This window comes from Brachycentrus maculatus, unplaced genomic scaffold (assembly GCF_059751285.1).
Source record: "Brachycentrus maculatus isolate JH-2025_06_01 unplaced genomic scaffold, ASM5975128v1 h1tg000259l, whole genome shotgun sequence".
NCBI classification, from domain to species: domain Eukaryota; kingdom Metazoa; phylum Arthropoda; class Insecta; order Trichoptera; family Brachycentridae; genus Brachycentrus; species Brachycentrus maculatus.
In genome coordinates, this window is record NW_028281010.1 from 876,404 (window position 1) to 897,006 (window position 20,603).

Genomic DNA, 20,603 nt, shown 5'->3' on the forward strand with positions numbered 1-20,603 from the left:
GATCACCTTTCCTTCATGTGTAAACGATCAAGATAACACTGCGTTCATATGACGCAGTGCCCTATGCACCATTGGGGTGCGGATAAGGGTTTTATTATTTATTATTGTTATTATTTTTACAAAGTTATTTCAATTTATAAAATTAATTTGAACTTGTTTGTAAGTGCGGTGGTTAGCTCGTTTTAGTCATAGGAATATCAACAACAAAAAACTCACACCCAGTACCTACCGGTATTTTAATCGACATTAAAAATGAATTAAAATTCTCTTATCTGGCAACATTAGTTTTAAACGAGTTGTCAATTTGACTGGTTTTGGCGTCGGCGTTTTACTCGCCATACATCAATTTGAAAGAAATTGATATAATATTGAATTTTTATAGAACCTTTGACGCAAATACAATAATTTAATTGTATAATTTGCTTGCAAAAACAGCGAAATGGCCCAAATTACGACGCCGGCGAATCCCTCCACGCTTCTCCCACTAGGTTAGTTAGTACCTTGTCAATAATTGTTTTCTATCGGTATACTATATGATATACGTTGAATAATCGATAAATTTCACATGTTTTTCAGTTTTTTTTAATGTAATTTTTTCACTCTGACATATCGCTCACTCCTTTCAAGAACGTCATAAATCGAAATACTTGATTTTTCAGTAGAACGTTTTTAAAGTTTAGCAATATAATCCAATGTATTAAAAATGAATATCAAGCCACTTATTGAACTTTTTACTGTGCAACAGATCTTTTTAGGTAAAACCTGAATGTTTTTTCTCCATTAGAAAAATATTTAGTATATTTCAAAAAATACTTGAACAATACATTTTCTTCAAAATGCAAAAACAACACTTTCTGCCCTGTAGCGGGTAAATATTAAGTTAAAAATATGCCTCTTTTGCTGGGATATAGTTCATTTTATGGGCATTCCGAAAACATGCACAACTGAAAATTGTCGATTTTTGATTTATGACGTTCTTGAAAGGAGTGAGCGATATGTTCAATATTATCCTGGACTGGTACCTGTAGAGTAGGGCTGATCTACTTTACTTCATGTGTTTACGATCTAGATAACACTGCGTTTATATGATCCAGTGCCCTATGCATCATTGGGTGCGGATGAGGGTTTGAAGAAGAAGAAAATTTCACGAGCCATCAGTTTCAATGAGGATATAATAGCAACATTTTGAGTGTGTCCAAATACTTGTTCCCAAATTTAGATTATCTCCAGTGATAGGAGCTATTTTTATTTTTAAATATCAGAGGTTCTGCTCAGTGAAAAAGCTTCTTCATCTCACCAATAGATCTCTAGGGAAAAATTTAGTGATTTTTGTACAATATTTAAAAATTGGATCATATATATATATAGAACAAGAATTTGAGTAGTGTGGTTATCAATCATGGGCAGAATTGGTAAATGTTACACATGTGATCACTTAAACCAGGCTATAACGGCCGTAAATGCTCAAACTTCCATATTCTTTTTCATCCAATTTTATTTTATAATTTTTTTGTATTTTTAAATCCCTTACCGCACCCCAATGGTGCATAGGGCACTGCTTCATATAAATGCAGTGTTATGTCGATCGATTACACATGAAGGAAAGGTGATCAGCCCTCCACTTCAGGTACCAGTCCAGTGTAATATTGAATAAATATTAGAGTGAAAAAATTACTTATATTTATTAAATCCCCCTGGGAATCGAACCCGGGACCTCCAGATCGGTAGGCGAGCATGCTGACCACTACACTACGGAGGCGGACGAAGATTTTTATACATTTATTTAAATCATAATTTTTACATATTTAGAACAGTTTTTTTGTGCGGAGACCCACCAAGCCACAATTTGAGGTGTGAAAAAAATAATATGATATAATAGGTTAATATTCCGTTTTTAGATGGTACCTACATTAGTTTTTTTTACATGTTTTTGTGTGTGCGTTTTTTATAGAGCTGGTTGACAAGTGCATACGATCTCGCATACACATCATCATGAAGAACGACAAGGAAATAGTGGGGACTCTGCAGGGATTCGATGACTTTGTGAACATGCTGCTGGAAGACGTCACGGAGTACGAGTCCACTCCGGAGGGAAGGAGGGTCACCAAACTGGACCAGATTCTACTCAACGGGAACAACATTACCATGGTAAACTAAAGAACAAAGACATTCAAATTTTATAGGCCCTTGAATTTATAATATGCTCCCACAAGAAATATTATGTTCAGTTGGAAATAAATTCAAAATGCACACAAAAGAATGGCTCCTAAAAATTGGAAGATCCCAGCTGGAGCAGCAAATAAAAGTTTGAGTGTGTTTAATCTATGTGTCAGTGTTTATAATTATATAATCCTATTTTCTAATTTTATAATATTACTCCTTTAGATTTTACTTTTCTTTTAGTTAAACTCTCTATTTGCTTTCATTTTATAATTATTATTTCATATTATTTCAGTCTTACCACGTTTATATTATCATTAAAATACATATAAAGCTGTATTATAAAAAGAAAAAGCATACCCTGCCTACCTCAGAACAGGTATCTCCAAATACCTAGTGAGGATAGACAGTGTCCAATAATAATAATATATATATATATATATATATATATATATATATATATATATATATATATATATATATATATATATATATATATATATATATAAATATGTATAACTTAAGTACAAAATTATATTAAATAATAAACGCTGTTCTGCAGCACTGAACCTATAGATCAGTGTTCCGCAAACTTTTTCTATACAAGTTACACCTGCCAAATTAACACGTTGTCATCGGGACACGGCATTTGCCGTTTTTCGCGGACTGTCGGTCAACTGCGGGACACGGCAAATGCCGTTTTTGTCGACTGTCGGTTATCGGCGGGAAACGGCAATATACGGGTTTGTTATCAGCGTGAAATAAAACGCGTTGAAGGGTAATCTGCTACCTGGGCGCGAGGCGACAGTCTTTTGACGTTGTTTGAGATGCCTTGTCCGGATTGGCTAGTGTGCCGCTTGTAAAGGCGTCGCCGGAAATCTAGAGTTTTTATGCGATCTCAATCTCCAGTTTAGTTTGAGTCATTTCACGGATTGGACTATTTTTCATACCGATCGCACTGTTTTGTTTACTGTTTGGTATTTTATTATTTGAATATATTAGCATTGTATAGGGAATGATACCTCGGAGGGGAAGACTATTTTTTAGAGTTTACAATGCTTCTAAAATTGTGAAATACGGAATACTTAATTAAAAATTATGATTATAATTTATTTTTGATGATCAAATGTCATATATCGCTCACTCCTTTCAAGAACGTCATAAATCAAAAAACTTGATTTTTCAGGAGAACGTTTTTAAAGTTTAAAAATATAATACAATATAATAAAAATAAATATCAAGCCACTTATTGAACTTTTTACTGGGCAACAGATCTTTTAAGGTAAAGTCTGAAGGTTCTTTCACCATTTGAAAAATATTTAGTATATTTCAAAAAATAATTAAACAATACCTTTTCTTCAAAATGCAAAAAAAACATTTTCTACCCTGTAGCGGGTAAATATTAAGTAAAAAATATACCGCTTTTGCTGGGATATAGTACATTTTCTGGGCATTTCGAAAACATGCACAACTGAATATTGACGATTTTTGATTTATGACGTTCTTGAAAGGAGTGAGCGATATGATTTCTTTGAAAATTTCAATGCAAAATATTATTTGGTTTAGAAATTGTGTCAATTTTAAGGAGAGCGATATATTTTTGCGCTAATCGCGAAAAACGCCCGCTATAGGCTAGAGTCTTGTTCGAAGTGCCTGACTACAATGTGTTAAGAAAATTAGCGCAACGTTGCGGAAAAAAGATGCGTGTCACATACACTCGTATGTGTAGGGCAGTTAAACCAGCCTGTGACGGTCGTAAGCCCAGTTTCTGGTAAATGCCAACACTTTCATATTCTTCTTCGTCTATGATGAGATGTCAAAAACATAATATGCCGTGGCGTAGTTGGGTAGATGTTCAATTACGAAACTAGCATCGCGGGTTCGATTCCCGCCAAGTGCAAAGCAAATTCGAGAAATACTTATTTTCAATTGGTCTGGGTGTTTGTGATGTTTTGAATATTGAAAGCATTAACTTTGTGGATCATATGCATAATCAAAGGGACAATCCAATCTTGATATATAAACATTTAAAATTACTGCCGGTACGTGGAATATTGTGGATGAGTATCATCGTTGAACAACAAACTAGACAAAAATATCCACATCTCCTAGTACACAACCATGATACAGGATTTACCCACAACGAAGGGTTGATAGTCCTAAGAATTAACAATAAATATGGGAGTCCAACACTGCAATATATCGTTACAAACATATTTAATTTGTTGCCGACGGAGGTTAGAGGTCAAAATAAAATATGGAACAAAGGCAAAATAAAGGAATGGGTAAATGATCAAGAGTTAATTTTATGAAAATTGTAAAATGTTTATATTCTTAATTTTTTTCTCTTTTTTGTGTCTATATTAGGTTAAAATCGTTAAAAACTATAAAAAATGTATTAAAAAAGAACTCCACCAACAGGACACACAAGGCGGCTTGGTGGGTCTCTGCAAAAAAAAATGTTCTAAATATGTTTAAATTGTGATTTAACCTTTTAACCGCGTTAACTTTGTTCCTAAGAGACACCTGTGCGCGGCGGTTTTCCGCCATTTTTTAAATGATTACTTTTGTCATATATTTAGTTAAGAAACGATTTATTTTCCTAAACAAAAACGTTCAATGGGATTCATTGTGCCTTTTTGTTACTCTATAATACACGTGTCACATTATTCTTGAAATGTATCGTAATATAAACAAATTAGATCGTAACATAAATAAATCAAAGCACGCATCGTGTGTCACTCTTACCCACTGGCGATGCGTAGCGTCGAGAGTGAGACAGATATAGGGCATGATTATGGCGCGGACTAATTACCGACTGCAAGAAAAATCAGGGATCTGTTGTTTTATTTATCCTTGTGATGTTACAAATTATTAGTCAGATATTTCAACAGATGTCATAAGGCCAAGGATTGACGTATTATTTTATCCAAAGTTCCACACCATGAAAAAATCCCTCTAAGTTGAACTGAGGTTCGAAACTTGGAGCAATGTAAAAACACAAACGCTTATGTCAGCCGCGTATGGGGCATGTTTTGTTAAAACACATATTAAAACACGAGCCGCGTGGATCCGGTTAAATAAATGTATATAAATAAAAAATATTGATGTATTATTTTGAGAAATAAAAAGACTTTGTGTTTGTGATGTGTTTTTCACATTTACCTTCCCTATCCTTACTATCCTACCTGCAGACAAGCATCTAATAGAGACTTTGCGGGTTATTCCTTTAAAAAGAAAAAAATAATAATTATAACATTTTTTTTCAGTTGGTGCCAGGAGGAGACATGCCAGAAACATGAGGAAATCTAACAAGTCAATCTAGTTCATAAGTTTCTTGTATTTATAATTAATTATATTTTCAAAATAAAACTACAGTCTTTTATTTGGATTTTGAGATCTCAACATAGATTAAGAGGTGGATATTGTAGGTCATAAGCTCTGTATGAGACTTCCATATTCTTCTTCATCTATGATGAGTTGTCAAAATGTAAAAATATCTTCTAAATAAGGATTTATGATCAACCAGAAAATTTTACATTTTGAGTGTGTCCAAATACTTGTTCACAAATCTGGATTGTCTCCAATTATAGGAGTTTTTTTTCATATTATTTCAAAGATGAAGAAGAATATGGAAGTCTGGGCATTTACGGGGCTGACGACCGTCATAGGCTGATCACTTTACACACGTGTAACATTCACCAATTCTACCCATTATTGACAACCACACTACTCAAATTCTTGGAAGTTCTATATATATGAACCAATTTTGAAACCTTGTTCTTGAATCACTAGAACTTCATTAGAGACATCTATTGGTGAGATGAAAAGAAGCTTTTTATTGAGCAGAAACTTTTTTATAAGTATGTGAGGTTTATAAATGCCCAGACTTCCATATTCTTCTTCATCTTTGATGAGATGTTAAAAAATAATATGAAAATAACTCCTGTAATTGGAGATAATCCAGATAAATAAATTAAATTAAATGAAGTAAATAAATTATCTGGTCAAATTGTAAGCTTAAATAATAAAAATGAAAATGATATTTTCTGGCGTTTATCATGTGTGTGATTATTATCCAGGATTCTGACCTCACATACTAATAAAAGAGTTTCTGCTTAGTAAAAAGCTTCTTTTCATCTCACCAATAGATGTCTCTAGTGAAGTTCTAGTGATTCAAGAAGGTTTCAAAATCGGTTCATATATATAGAACTTCCAAGAATTTGAGTAGTGTTGTTGTCAATAATGGGTAGAATTGGTGAATGTTACACGTATGTAAAATGATTATATAAACCAGCCTATGACTGTCGTCAGCCCTGTTAATACCCAGACTTCCATATTCTTCTTCATCTTTGATGAGATGTCAAAAAAAATATAAATAACCGAAATTTTGTCTTCTATGCGCTCCCTCAGACGAATGTGTGGAAAATCATTGTATGACAGAATTAAAAACGACAATATAAGAAAGGAATGTAAGGCTGAACGAGGAATAATTGAAAAGATTCGTAAGAGTTCTTTGCTGTGGTATGGACATGTGGAGCGAATGGATAGCGAGAGAATGACTAAGAAAATATATGTGGCGAATGTGAGAGGGAAAACAGAACGTGGACGACCGAAAAAGACTTGGCACCATCAGATCAATCAGAACCTAAAATCTGGCGGTGTCAAAAGTCTGCGTAATCGGAGGGCATGTATGACTAGATGTATGGATGTGAAGGAGGCGAGGAGTGTATGTTAGGACAGAAGAGTGTGGCGTTCCATCCTCTCTGCCTACCCCTGCGGGAAACGGCGTGATGGTAGTAGTAGTAGTTGTTTTCTATGAATGTCCGATATCACTGTCCATTGCACTCACCAGTGTAATTTGAAGAGTCGAGGAGCAGATGATGAGAGCCGAAGTCATGAACTGGGCGAACACAACCCACGTGAAGGTGCTCTCCAGGTCTTTCACAAAGCTGGAAAGATAATCCGCAATTAATTATTGGAAGAATGTACACTAGTAATCTATGGTGTATAAGACTATAGTCTATGGTGGCCTAACATGGGTGAAGGCCGAGGAGCGAGGGAGGTAAAGGTGGAGACTGACCGGAGGATTTCGTCGTAACATAACGTGGTAACATCGCTTGCGGCGAGCATCACCGACGCTCGCTGAATGAATGGAGCGCTCGGCTCGCTGTACTGACTGCCTGAGATACCACTATTTCTTAAAATCTACTGTGACACGTGTTTGTATGCATTCCGCATCATTTTCAAACACCGTATGTGAAGCTAATTCTAAATTTTAGAGAAACATTGTTAGCCTCTTCCACGTTCATGCATCTCCTCATACATACCCGCCGATTATTACGACTCCTAACCTGACCGTTTTCAAGTACTTGGCATACCTGATTATGCCAAGTTTTTTTGTCTTCTTCTGATCCTTTTTCCAATTACATTCGCCTCATAAATTTGTTTTCCCGTTCTTTCCTCACTTATTCGTTCTACATGTCCAAACCATCTCAACACACCTTTCTTAATTTTATCGATAATGTTTATCTCGGCTTTGCATTCCTTCCTTATTTCACTATTCGAACATCTATCATACATGGTTTTTTTTTTCACATAGTATGTTGTAGTATATAGTGAATAAAGCTTAAAGCTTAATTTAAAAAATCTCGGATTTGCTCCTGTGAGCAGTGTTGCCATATCGCTCACTCCTTTCAAGAACGTCATAAATCAAAAAACTTGATTTTTCAGGAGAACGTTTTTAAAGTTTAAAAATATAGCATAATGTACTAAAAATAAATATCAAGCCACTTATTGAACTTTTTACTGTGCAACAGATCTTTTTAGGTAAAACCTGAAGGTTTTTTCTCTATTTGAAAAATATTTAGTATATTTCAAAAAATAATTAAACAATACCTTTTCTTCAAAATGCAAATACAATACTTTCAGCCCTGGAGCGGGTAAATATTAAGTTAAACATGTGCAGCTTTTGCTGGGATAGAGTTCATTTTCTGGGCATTCCGAAAACATGCGCAACTGAAAATTGACAATTTTTGATTTATGACGTTCTTGAAAGGAGTGAGCGATATGCCAAACCAACAAATTTGAATCAAACAATCTAGAAATCTGTATAAAATCTGTATAGAATCAATAATCCAAAATCTGTGTGCCTATTTGCCATTCCTTTGAAATTTCAATACAAATAGCACGATCTGTTAAACAGAACTTACAGTATGTATATTCTTCACCCTTTTCACTTGTTTCTGAACAAGTCTTAAAATAATTATCTTCCAGCCAGCACTGATTAAAACATTGCGTATTACGCGACGTGTATAAAAAATGAACACTGGGTCGCGTGAACATAAAAGACATGTTTTGGGGAATCCTGCAGTACGCTGCGTAAATTGCATAATGTTTCATGACAAGACAAAATAGTACCCTACCCAATAATAAATAACGCACTCCAATATAAAACAAATTCTCACCTACTTATTATTAAATGTTAATCATACTTGTATCTTTACATATTTTCATTCTTCTGTTTTATCATATACTGTGTCATTCTATACTATGTCAATTACAAAAATCTGTATAAAACAAAAACTACTACCTAAGAATTAAATCTGTCATCTGTAACGGATGCCTAAAATCTGTATATCAATACAGGTAAATCTGTATATCGGTAGCGTAAAGGCAAAGGGGTATATTCACCGTGAAGCGCCCTTGAGGTATTTTTTTACGAAAATGGCGCTATATAAGTTATCCAAATTTATTATTATTATTATCTGTCAAATTTTTCATTTTCTAAGTTTGTTCTAGAAAATGTCTAAAATAGTGTGTTCCATAATCTGGCAAAAGGATATAGCTGTAGTTGCAATACTTATTTAGTTTTATTAAGATATGTACATATAAAAATACATAAAACAAATGAGTTATTTAATTTCACAAGTTTGTTTTTGCTCTCCTGTAAAATTTAGTCAGACAGATATACCCCTTTGCCCTTACACTACCGATATATGGCAACACTGCCTGTAAGGGTCAGTAGCAATAGTTACAATACGTTACCTTAATATAGCTGCGTGATGTTTCATGCATTTAACAAATTCCTCCTTCAAATCGTTGCACGACAACTTTTTCTGTATATTTTCATTGCAATTTTCTTCAAAATATTCTTTTAGGGCGTCGTCTTGCCTCACAAACAGCGCCTTCACATGTCTAAAATGCTCCGAAGCAGACATTTTAAAACAGCCTAATATGCCCGTGCTATTCTTGTCGAAACGGCGCTGGGATATTACTTTAGGGGCTGTTTTTTTTGGCAGTTTTCCAATCGCTGACAGGTTCTCTCGCAGAACGACAAGCTGCGCTCTAACGTGAGCCATGAGTCCGCATATCAGCGTGCTCATGACGGTCTCTGCGGCCCCGGCCATACTGATTACAACCGCTTCAATTGTCAGCATCAAATAGCATCTAAAACATTAAACACATTCGCGACAATGAGAGTTATGTTACCATCCATTCATTCATTGAAACCTGTGTAGAAGCAGTGTTATCTTGATCGTCAAATGTACGAAGGAGAGGTGATCAACCTTGCGCTTCAGGTACCCTTCTTCTCATCTTCTTCAAACCCTTATCCGCACCCGATGGTGCATAGGGCACTGCATTGTATAGAAGCAGTGTTATCTTGATTATGAAATGCACGAAGGAGAGGTGATCAATCTTGCGCTTCAGGTACCCTTCTTCTCATCTTCTTCAAACCCTTATCCGCACCCCAATGGTGCATAGGGCACTGCGTCATATAAACGCAGTGTTATCTTGATCGTTAACACATGAAGGAAAGGTGATCAGCCCTCCGCTTCCGGTACCAGTCCAAAGTAATATTGAATAAATACAAGAGTGAAAAAATCACTTATATTTATTTGACCCCCCCTGGGAATCGAACCCGGGACCTCCAGTACGGTAGCCGAGCGTGCTGACCATTACACTACGGAGGCGGACAATAAAACAATGCTTTGCGGTATGGTATATTACCATACCACAAAGAAACAATGCTTTTAATATATTTTTTTTTAAGGGATCTTTTTTTAATTTTATTTTTATGTTTACATAAACTATATACATTCATGTCCACCTCCGTAGTGTAATGGTCAGCACGCTTGGCTACCGTACTGGAGGTCCCAGGTTCAATTCCCAGGGGGGGGCCAAATAAATACAAGTGATTTTTTCACTCTAATATTTATTCAATATCACCCTGGACTGGTACTTGAAGCGGAGGGCTGATCACCTTTCCTCCATGTGTAAACGATCAAGATAACACTGCGTTTATATTATGCAGTACCCTACGTTAATACGTTTTTGTGTATTTATTTATCATCTTACACATATTTATAATAAAAAGCTACTTTTCATCTCACCAATAGATGTCTCTAGTAAAGTTCTAGTGATTCAAGAACAAAGTTTCTAAATTGGTTCATATATATACAACTTCCAAGAATTTGAGTAGTGTGGTTGTCAATAATGGGGTAGAATTGGTGAATGTTACACGTGCGTAAAGCGATCACTTAAACCAGGTTGTCAGCCCCATAAATGCCCAGACTTCCATATTCTTCTTCACCTTTGATGATGTCAAAAATAATATGAAAAATAATTCCTAGAATTGGAGTTAATCCAGATTTGAACACACTCAAAATGTTGTAAATAAAAAATTAACTGGTCAAATTATAAGCTAAAATAATAAGGAATTAAAATGATATTTTCAGGCATTTTCAGACTTCCATATTCATCTTTGATGATATCGCTCACTCCTTTCAAGAACGTCATAAATTGAAAAACTCATTTTTCAGGAGAATGTTTTTAAAGTTTTAAAATATGATACAATGTATTAAAAATAAATATCAAGCTACTTATTAAGCCACTTACTGTGCAACAGATCTTTTTTAGGTAAAACCTGAAGGTTTTTTCTACATTTGAAAAATATTTAATATATTTAAAAAAATAATTAAACAATACCTTTTCTTCAAAATGCAAAAACAACACTTTCTGCCCTGTAGCGGGTAAATATTAAGTTAAAAATATGCCTCTTTTACTGGGATACAGTACATTTTCTAGGCATTCCGAAAACATGCACAACTGAAAGTTGTCGATTTTTTATTTATGACGTTCTTGAAAGGAGTGAGCGATATGTCAAACAAATAGAATAAATCTTTACATCTCACCAATATATGTCTCTAGTGAAGTTCTAGTGATTCAAGAACAAGGTTTCTAAATTGGTTTATATATTGTATATAGAACTTCCAAGAATTTGAGTAGTGTGGTTGTCAATAATGGGTAGAATTGGTGAATGTTACACGTGCGTAAAGCGATCACTTAAACCAGGTTGTCAGCCCCGTAAAGGCCCAGACTTCCATATTCTTCTTCATCTTTGATGAGATGTCAAACAAATAATATGAATCGAATAAGTTTATTTTGAAGAAAGGCTTTATTTACCCGACAGGGTGTGCGGCAGGATCGGGCAACCATGACTTGAAGGCGAATTTGGTTTGCTTTTGGTCGCCGTTCAGGACAAAGCTGTACCACAAGAGCCCGTTGATGAGGGGTTGGATTGCAAATATGCCCGTCCCCACGGGAATAGTGTAATTGAGAGATCTCGGGACGGAATGGGTCTTTATCCAGCAGCTGCCTGAAAGTTTAATGAGTTGTCACTTCCAAACCATGTTATTTTAATTTAATTTAATTTATGTTTTGAATATTGGAAGCATTAACTTTGTGAATCATATTGATATATTATTTCGAGAAATAAAAATACTTTGTGTTTTGATCCACTCACATTTTTATTAACCAACTAGTTTCGGCAACAACCTGTTGACCTCTTCAGGGTTTAATTTATGGTTGAACCTTCAATTTAATTTAATTTTAATTTATGACTGAATTTATGACTTTATATAAAACCCGTATCCGCACCCAAATGGTGCATAGGGCACTGTGTCATATAAACGCAGTGTTATCTTGATCATTTATACATGAAGGAAAGGTGATCAGCCCTCCGCTTCAGGTACCAGTCCATAGTAATTTTTTGAATAAATATTACAGTGAAAAAATCACTAATTTTTATTGAACCCGGGACCTCCAGATTTATATATATATATATATATATATATATATATATATATATATATATATATATATATATATATATATATATATATATATATATATATATATATATATATTTATATATATATATATATATATATATATATTTATATATATATAAATTTCATACTCTTTCTGCGAGCCTGAGCGGCTCATTCATCAGAAATAGGTATCAAATTGTGGTAGAGTGGGTTCGAACCGAGAAACTCTGACTCGAGCCCCGACACGATCATCCGGTGCCTTATGCACCATTCGAGTGCATAGGGCACATTCATCAGTAGGGAAGAAGGAATACACAATACGTTACCGTCCAGTTGGTCCAGTAGTCCGGTGATGAGGGCGTTTTTGACCCAGAAAAAGAACAGTTTGAATATGCAGATAATCTGTATGATGAGGAGAGGCATCATGGACGCTATTGTCTGTATGTTGTCCCAGTGCTGGAAAAAGACGGTACATGAATCAAACGTGGTTAATATGAAAAAAATTGAAAAAATATATGAAAAAAAAGTCACCGTAACTAGAGTTTTGTATGTATTTACAAATATATATATAATATATACACACACATATATATATATATATATATATATATATATATATATATATATATATATATATATATATATATATATATATATATATATATGAGCAAATATCTCCGCCTCCGTCGTGTAATGGTCAGCACGCTCGGCTACCATACTGGAGGTCCCGGGTTCGATTCCCAGGGGGGGGGGGTAAAATAAATATTAGTGATTTTTTCCCTGTAATATTTATTCAATATAACCCTGGACTGGTACCTGAAGCGGAGGGCTTATCATCTTTCCTTCATATCGATGATCCTTCAAACGATCAAGATAACACTGCGTTCATATGAAGCAGTGCTCTATGCACCATTGGGAGCGGATAAGGGTTTGAATGAAAAAAGCAATATATTTTTTTCTAAAACAAAACATAATAAATGTTATACTGTTTTGAAAATGACATAAATTGAACGACTTTTTAAAATAACTTGCCAGGTTAGCGTCATATATTTTTTTTCCGGGTGAAGATTCAAATTTACCTAAAGATTTATTTTAAAATCATTGACCGGGCATTAATATATTTTTTCCGCCAAGGCAAGCCAGTATTGGTAATATTTTGGAATTTTATCAACATAGTAGGTATTTAGTTTTGTGAAACGTAAATTAGAATCTTAAAATATGAATAACTCAAAAAACTGATCTAAGACGTAGATGTACGGGAAATTCATGAATGTGGAAATATCTGGAAAACTAAGGCACTTTAACTGAGGCCATATTTTCATTTGTTGGTGAGTCATAAGCTGGCCTAACACCCCTAAAAGGAATACGTCAGATTATGGGACACCTGTATTTACACCCTTATTTCCTATTCTTCATAATGATATGTATGCGAGATCGTATGCACTTTTCAACCAACTCTATAAAAAAACACACACACACACACGAAAATCGTGCTAAAAAACCGATGCATATTTTTATAAGATATATCGCGCGCTCCTTTCAAGAACGTCATAAATCAAAATACTTGATTTTTCAGGAGAACGTTTTTAAAGTTTAAAAATGTAATACAATGTATTAAAAATAAATATCAAGCCACTTTTTGAACTTTTTACTGTGCAACAGATCTTTTTAGATAAAATTTGAAGGTTTTTTCTCCATTTGAAAAATATTTAGTAAATTTAAAAAAAATAACTAAACAATACATTTTATTCATAATGCAAAAACAACACTTTCTGCCCTGTAGCGGGTAAATATTAAGCTTAAAATATGCCTCTTTTGCTGGAATATAGAACATTTTCTGGGCATTCCGAAAACACGCACAACTGAAAATTGACGATTTTCGATTTATGACGTTCTTGAAAGCAGTGAGCGATATGTTTGTGTTTTTTTATTATTTACACAAATATCTTCGGGGATAATTGTGTAAATGACATATCCGGGAAAACGATTATTCAAGGATCGGGTAGAAGTTTCACTGTATATATGTATATTTATTAACTGTATATATCGCTCACTCCTTTCAACAACGTCATATATCAAAACTCGTCAATTTTCAGATGTGCATGTTTTCGGAATGTCCAGAAAATGTACTATATCCCAGCAAAAGCGGCATATTTTTAACTTAATATTTACCCGCTACAGGGCAGAAAGTGTTGTTTTTACATTTTGAAGAAAAGGTATTGTTTCATTATTTTTTTACACATCCTAAATATTTTTCAAATGGAGAAAAAACCTTCAGGTTTTACCTAAAAAGATCTGTTACACAGTAAAAAGTTCAATAATTGGCTTGATATTTATTTTCAATACTTTGTATTATATTTTTAAACTTTAAAAACGTTCTCCTGAAAAATCAAGTTTTTTTTATTCATGTCGTTCTTGAAAGGAGTGAGCGATATATAAAAAAAAAGTTACTTACCAGATAAACATAAGCTATCTGTGCAAGAATAAAAAATATGAAAAGTAATACAGCGAAGACACTGTACACCTTATGGAAGTTTCTCATCCTTTCTCCCACTATTTTCGCATTCAAGGGGAAAAATCCTGCTGCGTATAACAGCATAAAACTCAGTCGGAAGCTAGCCTTCAAGTCGACATCGCCTCCTTGGCGCAAATTCGATTTTTTTGTCGGCATTTTAAAGTTAGAGTCTGTAGCCGTGCGATGGAATGGTTAAAAATGTAAGAAATGTCACCAAATATCTCTTTATATACCTACCAGCCAAATCCATACTTCTTAACCCGGAGTTGACCGTTAAAAATGTTCGGACATAATAAAAATTTGGAGGTCTGCGCCAAAACGTTACATTTCTCTTACTTACAATCTATTTTGTTTTACCGTTCTTTCCTCACTCATTCGTTCTACATGTCCAAACCATCTCAACACACCTTTCTTAATTTTATCGATAATGCTTATCTCAGCCCTGCATTCCTTCCTTATTTGACTATACGAACATCTATCATACATCGTTAAGTTTTTCTCGGACTTACCAAGACTATATTTCATATTCCATACACTTCTTCATCTATGTCGAGGCGTCACAATGCACATTTCCACTTTGGCTTTGACCTGATGGGGAATTGGGACCTTCCAGGATTCCAGCTTTGCATTCCTTCCTTATTTGACTATTCGCACATCTATCATACATCGTTTTGTGGCACATTCTTAATTAATTATGGTTTCTAGTTGAATACCAATTTAATTTAACAGAAGGGAAGCAAGATGAAAGCGGATTACTTTTAACACAAATTTATTCAGTTCTATAAAATTACAATCAAGAAATACTTAAGAATAATCGCGTGATTCTAATATGAGAACAGTTGAAATACGTGTCGATCGGAGGACGGGCGGTGAAGAAATGTGACGGGCCAGTTTCCGCTCGTTGCTGGCTCCGTAGGGTGTTCGGTTATTCACTCGATTCGAGTTGCCATAGATGTGTGGGTTGCCACACTGGGAACAAAGTGAATGGTGCACTGAAATCAGTTAAAGCAAATAAAAACCTATCAGCGGAAGCTAAACTGGCAGGGCACAACGGAGTCCTGGTTCCAACTCTAATGTATGGAAGTGAAACATGGAGTTGGCAAAAGAAGGATGAAAGTAGACTGAATGCAGTTGAAATGCGAATTCTCAGAAGAATGTGCGACAAAACGATGTATGTTAGATGTGCGAATAGTGAAATAAGGAAGGAATGCAAAGCTGAGATAAGCTTTATCGATAAAATGAAAGGTGTGTTGAGATGGTTTGGACATGTAGAACGAATGAGTGAGGAAAGAACGGTAAAACAAATTTATGAGGCGAATGTAAGTGGAAAAAAGAGCAGAGGAAGACCGAGAAAAACTTGGCACGATCAGGTGAAAGTGGTCAGGTTAGGAGTCGTAACAATCGGCGGGTATGTATGAGGAGATGCATGAACGTGGAAGATGCGGAGAATGTTTTGCATAGACAGAGTGGTGTGGCGTTCTATTCTCTCTGCCTACCCCTGCGGGGAAGCGGCGTGATGGTTAGTTAGTGAGTTAACTATAACTTTACTCACGTGTAACAGATTTTAGTGGACCATTCACCCTGTTCCCAGAATTCACTCTCTTTTCTAGAGAAACTTCTTAATCAACCTTTCCATCCCTACAAAACTTAAGGGAACCATTTTTTAAATATCGCTCACTCCTTTCAAGAACGTCATAAATAAAAAATCGTCAATTTCCAGTTGTGCATGTTTTCGGAATGCCCAGAAAATGTACTATATCCCAGCAAAAGCGGCATATTTTAAACTTAATATTTACCCGCTACAGGACAGAAAGTGTTGTTTTTGCATTTTGAAGAAAAGGTATTGTTGAAATATTCATTCATTCATTCAAACCCTTTTCCGCACCCCAATGGTGCATAGACACAGTGTTATCTTGATCGTTACCACACGAAGGAAAAGTGATCAGCCTTCCGCTTCTGGTACCAGTCCAGGGTAATATTGAATAAATATTACAGTGAAAAAATCACTTATATTTATTTGACCCCCCTGGGAATCGAACCCGGGACCTCCAGAACAGTAGCCGAGCGTGCTGATCATTACACTACGGAGATGGACTACGGCGTTGAAATATACTAAATATTTTTCAAATGGAGAAAAAACATTCAGGTTTTACCTAAAAAGATCTGTTGCTCAGTAAAAACTTCAATAAGTGTCTTGATATTCATGTTTAATACATTGTATTATATTGCTAAACTTTAAAAACGTTCTACTGAATAATCAAGTTTTTTTTATTTATGACGTTCTTGAAAGGAGTGAACGATATGGTCGTTGCACGGTTAGACTAATGAAAATGGAGATAATTAAGGGAGCATATTTTATGAGGTCGAAAAATCCTTAAAATCAAATTAAAATACATATAAATATTCAATTGATCATGACACGCTAGCATTTTTTTAGATTTTTAAAATCGGACGAACTATTGATATTTTTTATATTTATTTTAAGTACCTGAGTCCTGGTACCAACTCCAACGTATAAAAGCGAAGCATGGAGTTTGCAAAAGATGGAAGAAAGTAGACTGAATGCAGTCGGAATGCGATCTCTCAGTGCGGCAAAACCATGTAAAATATATTGCCTATACCCAAATTAACCAGCTACCTAACATATCGTAGTCATACAGGAGAAAGTGACCAAGTGTATTTTTTACAAAAACGTGATCGTTGACTATTTGATATCTTACTTATAACCCTTATCCACACCCAATGGTGCATAGGGCACTGCATCGAATTGACGCAGTGTTATCTTGATCATTACTTACATGAAGGCAAGGTGATCACTCTCGCTCATCAGGAACCAGTCCAGGGTAATATTAAATAAATATTACAATGTATAATCACTAATATTTATTTGACCCTCCCTGGGAATCGAACCCGGGACCTCCAGAATGGTAGCCGAGCGTGCTGACCATTACACTACGGAGGCGGACAAATATGTATGTAATATGTTTTGAAATAAGTAAAAATCAATTGACAGGGCAAATGCCTTCCTTGCTCCCCCCTGACAATTTTAATAGCCATATAATTACATACTTGACGCCATTTTAATTTGTGTTTAAAATTATAGGGTGTTTAAAAAGATAATCGCTTTTTGTGGGGTATATAATTAAATCTGTGTCTTTAAAAATCGTTTAAACCTTAATTACCTTTTTTAAATTATAAGTCAGATAATTAAAAATTAACATTTCTACCTAACTAACTAACTAACTAACCATCACGCCGCTTCCCCGCAGGGGTAGGCAGAGAGAATAGAACGCCACACCACTCTGTCCTTGCAAACATTCTTCGCCTCTTCCACGTTCATGCATCTCCTCATACATACCCGCCGATTGTTACGACTCCTAACCTGACCACTTTCAAGTATTTGGCATACCTGATCGTGCCATGTTTTTCTCGGTATTCCTCTGCTTCTTTTCCCGCTAACATTCGCCTCATAAATTTGTTTTACCGTTCTTTCCTCATTCATTCGTTCCACATGTCCAAACCATCTCAACACAACATTTCGTATATTTAGGTAGTATGTTTTCTAGGGATGGAAGGATTGATAAAGACATAGAAGGGAGAGAGAATGCTGGGAACAGAGTGAATGGTGAACTGAAATAGTAGACTGAATGCAGTCGGAATGCCATCTCTGTGTGTGCGACAAAACGATATATGATAGATGTGCGAATAGTGAAATAAGGAAGGAATGCAAAGCTGAGATAAGCATTATCGATAAAATTAAGAAAGGTGTGTTGAGACGGTTTGGACATGTGGAACGAATGAGTGAGGAAAGAACGGTAAAACAAATTTATGAGGCGAATGTAAGTGGAAAAAAGAGCAGAGGAAGACCGAGAAAAATTTGGCACGATCAGGTATGCCAAATACTTGAAAGTGGTCTGGTTAGGAGTCGAAACAATCGGCGGGTATGTATGAGGAGATGCGTGAACGTGGAAGAGGCGAAGTTGTTTGCGAGGATGGAGTGGTGTGGCGTTCTATTCTCTCTGCCTACCCCTGCAGAGAAGCGGCGTGATGGTTAGTTAGTTAGTTAGTTAAAATTTCTACGCCTGTATATGGTTAAACGAAAACCGTGCGTTCGCATACGTCATCAAATTTACGTCATGGAACGTTTTATGACGTCATATGGTTTATTGTCTATGATTTATAGAGCTGTAATAGTAGTAGTGTGGATTGTTTGTTTACCACTACACTACCGTTTGTGTTATACAAATATGAGGGGAGGGAGGACCATAGATATCAACAAATAGAGCCACCAATAATTTAGCAATGTTACCAATATCAAAATAAGTCCATCGTTTCTGTGACGTCATTCATTGCCAACTTACGAAAACAACGTTTTCACGAAGGCGAATTTTCCAAAAGAAAATGATGAATGAAAATATTGATTATATCGGGTGTTATAAACACTTCACGAGTCTAATACAATCCTTTATAGGTTGAGTATGTTAAATTAGATATTCCTCCCGTCTGACAAAGATCCACTGTCGCTAAATTGACTTTTATATGTTTTTTTTTATTTAACAATAAAATAAGACAAAAAAAACCATGTTTGATTTTACATTTACATTACATACATAAATTACATATTCTTCTTCACCTAGTCAAGACGTCAATGTAACATCGTTTTATACGAGCAATATCTCCGTTCTACCCACTTTTGATACCTTAAATGGACCTCTCAAAACATATTTATAACAAAAAAGCAAGTTCGCCAAGTTGTCCGCCTCCGTGGTGTAATGGTCAGCGTGTTAAGCTACCGTGCTGGAGGTCCCGGGTTCGATTCCCAGGGAGGTTGAAAATAAATATTAGTGATTAGTGATATTACCCTGGACTGGTTCCGGAAGCGCAAGAGTGATCACCTTGCCTTCATGAAAGTAATGATCAAGATAACTTCCTTCATGAAAGTAATGATAAGATTCGATGCGGTGCCCTATGCACCATTGGGTGCGAATAAGGGTTATAAGTAAGTAAGTAATAAAAAGGAACACGTTATAAATACTTCACGTTAAAATCTTTCATACAAATAATTGCAACTTTTCGACAAATGGCGCTTTTTCATCTGTCAAAATTTCCCGCCTTCGAAACGTCAAAAATGTTGCAATATCAACCGAAAGGAAACGCGTTTCGTATGCATGTCTCTCTCGCACAAAACAGGTTTTCCGCATTGTGTCACGCGTGCCAGAGGGAGATGGCTAACACCACGTAATGCGGAATTCCATCAAAGGCGAATGGAATGAGATGGGGTATGTCTGGCGCGTCGTCTCGCTCTAGGAACAGGTTTTTGAATATAAATTAAAGAGAGAAAGAGACAAAGCTATGCGAGCTTACTAGAGATAGTTGAGACGGAATACGACAGGTAACCTCACTCGAATATGGTGTGTAAAGAGACCTGCAAGGGATTTATTTTTATACCATAAAAATATTATTTTAATTAATTTATGTTTAAAAAATACTTTTTTGTGTATTAATTTATCATACAACATTTTGATTGTGTTCAAATACTTGTTCACAAATGTGGATTATCTCTAATTATAGGAATTACTAATAAAATACTAAAAAAAGAGTTTCTGCACAATAAAAAGCTTATTTTCATCTCACCAATAGATGTCTCTAGTGATGTTCTAGTGATTCAAGAACAATGTTTCAAAATTGGTTCATATATATATAGAACTTCCAAGAATTTGAGTAGTGTGGTTGTCAATAATGGGTAGAATTGGTGAATGTAACACGTGTGTAAAGTGATCACTTGAACGAGCCTATGACGGTCGTCAGCCCCGTAA

General features: G+C 35.2%; 1 protein-coding gene across 1 annotated transcript; it reads left to right on the top strand.

The window, feature by feature from the left end:
* Nucleotides 1-283: 283 nt before the first annotated feature.
* Nucleotides 284-5,532, top strand: LOC148305880 (U6 snRNA-associated Sm-like protein LSm5). Its single transcript, XM_088265934.1, has 3 exons — nt 284-488; nt 1,952-2,148; nt 5,430-5,532. Exons 1-3 carry the CDS (start codon nt 440-442, stop codon nt 5,460-5,462), a joined length of 279 nt encoding a protein of 92 aa, XP_088122060.1. The 5' UTR covers nt 284-439; the 3' UTR covers nt 5,463-5,532.
* Nucleotides 5,533-20,603: the final 15,071 nt, after the last annotated feature.